This window comes from Mauremys reevesii, linkage group 21, assembly GCF_016161935.1.
Source record: "Mauremys reevesii isolate NIE-2019 linkage group 21, ASM1616193v1, whole genome shotgun sequence".
Taxonomy (NCBI): Eukaryota; Metazoa; Chordata; order Testudines; family Geoemydidae; genus Mauremys; species Mauremys reevesii.
The window spans coordinates 18,830,542-18,836,843 of NC_052643.1; the positions used below are offsets into that span (position 1 = coordinate 18,830,542).

The window sequence follows — 6,302 nt, forward strand, 5'->3', positions numbered from 1 at the left end:
GGCTTCGAAGACCTCAAACAGGAGTTCTTTGGGGACAGCCTGGCGCCGGAGCAAGCGGCCGCAGTGGAACCAGAGCTCCCAGCAGGAACCCAGCAGCCTCCACAGCTGTTCCATCAGGAATCCTCCCAGAGCTTAGTCAGTGATGCCCCACAGCCCGCGCCAGCGCCCGATGAACTGGGCCTAGCCCCTGCCCCTAAGAGCAGGGAGAGCTCCATCCAGCTGGTCTCCGAGCTAGGCGAGTTCAGTAATGAGGACATTTGTCGCTATATAGACCGTAGCTTCTCCTTCTGGAAAGAGAAGGAGGCAGAGATGTTTGATATCTGAGCTGTCCCCAAGCGGTGCCCAGCACTCGCTGTATTAGAAGCAGGCAGGGGCATCTGCACCCTCGCCCCACACGGCTCACAAGTCGCAGGGAAAGGCAATCGCATCCTCTTTGAGGCGGGCTGTTGGGCCATCTCATAGAGGGAATTGCTGGATGAGAAGCAGCTCCAGGGACAGCAGGGGACAATCAAGCGTGCGCCGGCACCAGAATACTTGACAAGGGCTGCTTTGGCTCAGTTAATTACTTAAGGGACCCGTTGTATTTCCAAGATGAACTGAGCTCCAACAGCTGTCTGAGCCCAAGACAAACCTTTGGGGAGAGACCTGTAATCATTTTATATGATGCCTAGGTGAAGAGCTATAAAACAGAAAAAAAAAAGCACATATTCCCTGGCTGCACCCAGTACAGGATTCTACTGTGCAGACTAGGGACTCTGAATAGAAACAATTTAATGTTCATGTAAGTAGCGTCAGAGGGGCCCCAATCCTGCAGTCGTTACTCAGGCAGAACTCCCATGGGCTTCAGCAGCGCCAATGACCTCAATGGCAGTTTGGTTTGCATAAGGACGGCAGGATTAGTCCCAGAGTCTGCGTTGTTGTGTTGAATCCTGAATTCCCTACATGGACAGTCTCAACAGAAGCAGCAAAGAATCCTGTGGCACCTTATAGACTAACAGACGTCCTCTTCTTTCTCAAGTGAAGCTTCTTGCGCAGCCGATGCTCCCTGCTGGCTGAACCGACCCGGGGGCGGCTGTAACCAGGTGTCCCCTGAAGTTGTGGCTGTTGAGGTTTCTGTAGGCCGTGGTCCATGGATTTTCCTCTCGAGCAGTGTGTACATTTGCGGTAGTCCTGCATTAGCTGGCGGAAGAGCTAATCCCTGACAAACGTACAGTGACACAAGCTGTCTCCAGTTTTCTGCATTTTACAGACACGTCTTTAGCTAAATGTTTCCCGTAGCGGGGGAGCCAGTGATTTGGGAGTAGGAACTGGTATGAGCAGCTCCAGCCTTCCTCTGGCGAGGTGGAGGAATGCGCCACAGTGCCCTGGGTCCATACTGAGCACAGGCTGAGTGCTGTACTAATTGGTCTCACAGTGCATGGTTCTGCAACCAGATTAGCAATTCTGTAGCATGTTAAAGCCGTGTGGAGAATTCCCTTTGATGCTGTGTGCTTTCAAACTACAGACCACTTGGCCCACGCTGGTCTTTGAAGATTCCCAAGTCTGTTGCTTGCCCTAGTGGAATGTGCATGGCTTGGAATGGAGATAGGACCAGAGTGTTTACTGTATAGACATTTGGAAATGAGGTTTGCTTTACAATGGGGGGAGGGTGTGTGTGTGTGTGTGTCTGCGCACTTTGCATCTTCCCTAACACTGCTTGTGACACTGAAGGAATAAAGCTCTCTGCTCTCAGAAGGGAGTGTCGAGGCTGGTTCAATGGGATTTGGTGCCCTCGACACCTTGCTCTGGGGCACTGGCTGCTCCAAGCCCAGTGTCCTGCAAACACCCAAGGACTAGGGCCAGTAAGCTCTCTTACCAGCTGCATATTTGACCTGGCGAATGTGGCCTGAAGCCCAATGCCCAGTGCCCAGCGTGGCTCCCGCAGCATCAAAACAGTCAGAAAAAGGTGGGGGGTGTAGCTGTAGGTGTGCCAAGCCAAGCCTGCCCCCCTGCCCGTTCCCAGCAGCAGGAAAGCCCTGCAGGCCGGCGCTCTTGCACTGTTGAACAGCAGGTAGGCTTGGTGCCGAGAGCTAATGGGAGATTGTGCGGGCAGCCCTGTGTCTGACAAGCCTCACTTCTGCTAACACTGGGCTGTTGGAGCTCCCAGCCGGGGAGTAGCCCTGAGGGTTCAAGCTTCCATGGGCCAGTAATCAAGCTAGACAGCAGGGAGGAGTGGGCCAAGCTTGGGGTGTGGGGAAACGTCCATCTGGCATAGCCCTGTGGGCCCGATCCTGCTGCCAGTGGTTTTGGGGGTGGCAGGGTTGGGCCCCGTCTCATGGAGACACACAGATGAAATCAGAACCAGCCCGAATGCTGCCCCCAGCTCTGAGCAGGCAGGGCAGGATGTATTGGACTCTCTCTCGATCATCGTCACATTTCATGGCCTGGTCTATTGCCAAGCCGGGTTCCAAAACCCATTGTGACACGAGAGGGGCTGTTCTCCCAGCACAAGCCAGGAATGATCCAAGCGCTCGCTCCCAGGGGACGCGCTGAGCAAGAGGGGCTGACTGCCTCTTAGCTAGCCCGTGAGAGTCGCTCTTCGTAACCAAGCCAGGCGTTGGACGGCAGCAGAGCCGTGCTACGGAGGGTCCCGCCAGGTCACAGCCCCAACCCTGCCCGGGAAGCAGGGGCTAGTGAGGCCAGAGCTCACGGCCTCGTCTCCCCCTGCTGCACATGAAAGCGGAGGCACTCGGTGGCGAGGGACGGGTCCTGCGTGCGTCTCTTTACAAAGCTAGAGAACCGGCTCCTCGGCAGCCATCAAGCAGCCTGGGAAAGGGGAATTACGGGAAGGTTTGCTCACTCCACAGGTGCTGCCTCTGCTGGGTGGCGCTGGTGATTAGTCAGGACACGTAACCCAACCTGGACGTCCCCCATGGCGTTAATCCTGCCCAAGAGCTCTGGGGTAGCCTGCGTTGCTGGCAGACTGTCCTGGAGCCGTTGGCCGAGCTGTCTGCCTGGAGCCAAATGTGCTTGTCCCACACCAGACCTGAGTCGTTCTTTCAGTCTTAGGGGAGTGGTTGGGTTGGGGGATCAGTGAGCGGCTGCAGGGAAATAGGCCTCTGCCCCCCACGCTAGGTCCCGCTGCTGGGATGGAGAGCAGGCCTGGCCCTGCCCGTTCAGATCTAGCTCTGGAAGTAAAGGCTGAGAGACAGTCCTGTTGGCTGTCGCTTTGGTGGCCTGGGGGAGGCTGGTGCGTTTAGTCCCATTCCCTCATCAAACACTAAAATAGCATCCCCTGGGCTAGCACTAATGGGCAAAGCCACCAGAGGAAGGCTGCTGAACTAACCTCTCCCATCTCGAAGGGACTCTCCAGGGCAGGGTGAGGCAGAGGGCTGGGGACAGCACGGGGGGGCCTTGCACTGGCTACTGCCTATGCTGGACCAGTTTGGTCATGGCCATGCGTGAGCTCCCTGCCGAGCAGTGCTGGGATCAGCCATCAGCCGGCCTGCAGCAACCTTCCACCACTCGTCCTCTGTCGTCTGGCGCGAGTTCACTGAGTCACAGAACCCGTCCCCTGCCGTGGGCCCGAGAGATGCCCCCGGCTGTGCCTGAGAACTGTCCTAGCAAGCTGGACGGAGGGGCTGCGGACACAGCTCACGCAGCAAGGGAGAGCGTGCAGGGAACACTGGAGCGATTATTTGCGAAAAGGGCCAGCCAGCAGAGGAGCCCAGGGTCTAGCTAGCCAGAAGCAGGGCGTGTGTCTGCCCCTCCATGCGGTGCCATTTCTACTTTGCCCTTAGACAGGCCCTAGGCAGTACAAACAACCCTCCAGCTCCTTCTAGGCAGCAACCTCTGCTGACTGCGGAGCCCATGCCCCCCTCAGCACCAAGTCTCTTGGAAATTTCAGCCCTTCAGCACAAGTGGAGCATTGAGCCCCTTGTATACCGTAATTGCCCTGCTAAGCTCTGGCCAGCCCAGGGTACCAGGAGCTACACAAGGGTCCCTCCTCTCCAGCCAAGCCGCTCAGCTGAGGAGAGTTCTGCTGACTTTTGGCCAGGTGGGGGTGCATGTGTTAGCGGGGCCTGGCCCTCCCAGAGCTGTCTGACTCTAGCCACAGCCACTCTCTGCTCAGGGCTTGCTGCGTCGGGGCAATGGTGGTGCTATGCGCTCCATTGCTCTGTTCCCTGGGGTGAGCTGCACACCCTCCTTTCTGGGGGGTAACGGCCTGTTCTTTGTAACCTTCCACGTGTCCTCAGGGTTCTCCCCTGTCCTTGGCACCTCTGCCTTTGCCCGTAGCCTCTTGGGTCAAAACTCCCCCAGATGCCACACGGCCACCTGAGAGCCACGGAATTCCCCCTCCCCCTTTGGCAGCCCTGCCCGATCGACCTGCCGTCTCCCCTCTTCGCTGCTTGGGCTGGTCCAGCTCCAAAGGGCTGGTAGGTGAGACATGTCCTCCAGCCTAGCGCTCCTGTCCCAGCTCTGCTCACGGGCCTCCTTAATGCCTTTTTCTGTTTTACAGGAGAAGGAAGAAGAAGCCCGCTTGGCCACCATGCCAGCCTGGAGGCGAGAGATCCTGCGGAAGAAGATGGAAGAGGAAAGGTGAGTTGTCCCTGAGCTGGGCCATGATGGTGGCTGCCCGATAGCTGTGCCGCTGGGAGCTAATTGTATTTTCTTTCTCCTTGTTTTCACAGAGAGCAAAAACGGTGAGTCCTGCTTCTCCATTTACTTCTCAAGTAGCCTAAGAACCTTGTACGTTCACTCCTGGCCAGGCCTTTGTGCCCCGGCAGGGCCGGGCGAAGCAGGCTTGTGTGCTTTGCTTATACCCTCGCTCCACAGCGACCCGTTCAGTGTCAGGCGACTGAGCTTTGCAACCAACCCTCCCATGTTTGTTTTGTTTCTAAACAGAAAAGAGCAAGAAAAATTGAAGCGAGAGGAGGAGGAGAAGGAGAAAGCGCAGTCAGAAAAACTAAGGACTCTTGGGTACGATGAAACAAAACTAGCCCCCTGGCAAAGGCAAATCATCCTCAAGAAGGGGGATATAGCAAAGCATTAGGCGCTTAATAGTCCCTCTCTCCTCTTGTGAATTTAAGAACCTTCTTCCTTAACGTGAGCTGTTCAGTAGGTCAAGGAGGGGCCAGCTGCTCTGTCCCACTGCAGACACTACCAGCTGAAAAGTCATTTACTACTTAATGGCCCAGTGTCCATCCCTCTAATGAAATAAATGCAGTAAGTGTAACCACTAACATAGCGCAGAGAACTCTGTCCCTGGCTAGCAACGCCCTGGTGGGCCGCGTCCATAAACAGCTTAGCTTGGAAGAGTTTTAGGGCATGGGAAAGGTTTTCAAAAGTGGAACTCACACGTGAAACCAAGTCAGTGAGTAGCTGTGTATGGGCTCAAAAGAAACTCCTCCCTGGCTGTAAATATGGTCGATGCTGTAGACTGTTCTGTTCCACGTAAAACCTTCCCTCCACCTTAATACTGAACAGCATCCCTGTAAGTGTCTCCTTGCCCAGGCCCTCCATTCCCTGTCAGTCATTTGTTTACCATAAAATATACTTTTACCAGTCCTAGTGGAGATCCTACAAGGCTATGCAGACAAGCTGAAGGTGGGTTTATGAATGTTGTGTATATAGAGTCAGTTGCTACTACTATCTGTTCCGTTGGTGCCCTGTAGATGCTGGCATATAGACCATGCTTGGGTGTCATCTTCATTTTGCAAAATGGACATTTTGAAAGAAAATGTGCAGTTAAAACCAGTTCTGTGCCCCTGTTGGGCTGACGCGAGCCGTTTCTTCAGCTGCCATATTATGTCTAGCCCCTGCTCCTGCACCGGCACCATTGCCATGGGGAGGGGGGGTGTCGTTCTGTTTTCTATATGTTTTTGTCACGTGTTTCCTGGAGCTTCTAGAGGGAGATTTTCAGCTTGTTTCTGACCTAGAACTTCTATGTCTTCACCAATAAAACACTAACCACCTCCAGGCGTTTCCTGTTCCCTCCTGTGGTCCCCCCTCGCCCCCCCACACAAGGAGCTCTGTCCACTCAGCCCAGGGCCCTGCTCCCCAAGCACCTGCCGGTTGTGCACTGGGTGCCCTGTGCACTCAGCACCACCCCCAGCAGCCCCTCTCCCATCGCTCCCAGTGCCAGAGCATCAGCCTGCGGGAGCAGGGGCAGTGCAGGCAGGGTGTCCCCCCACTGCCCTGGGGCCTTGCGCCTGGGGCAGTGTCTCCCCCCGCAGGGAATGGGGGGGGCCGGGTGTGAAGCCCTGGGGCTCCCCTGCATCCATACTGGGCCTGCCTGGGCGCTGCCCCCTGCGGTCTCAGAG

At 55.9% G+C, this 6,302-nt stretch overlaps 1 protein-coding gene across 4 annotated transcripts in view; it reads left to right on the top strand.

Moving 5' to 3' along the window:
* ESPN (espin) overlaps window positions 1–5,948 on the top strand; it is a 79,070-nt gene extending 73,122 nt beyond the window's left edge. For all 4 annotated transcript variants that reach the window (XM_039509547.1, XM_039509548.1, XM_039509549.1 and 1 more), the window contains 3 exons: window positions 4,499–4,578; window positions 4,671–4,682; window positions 4,885–5,948. In XM_039509547.1, coding sequence (XP_039365481.1) covers window positions 4,499–4,578; window positions 4,671–4,682; window positions 4,885–5,032 — 240 coding nt within the window. In that variant the 3' untranslated portion in view covers window positions 5,033–5,948. The remainder of the gene's footprint in view (window positions 1–4,498; window positions 4,579–4,670; window positions 4,683–4,884) is intronic.
* Window positions 5,949–6,302: the final 354 nt, after the last annotated feature.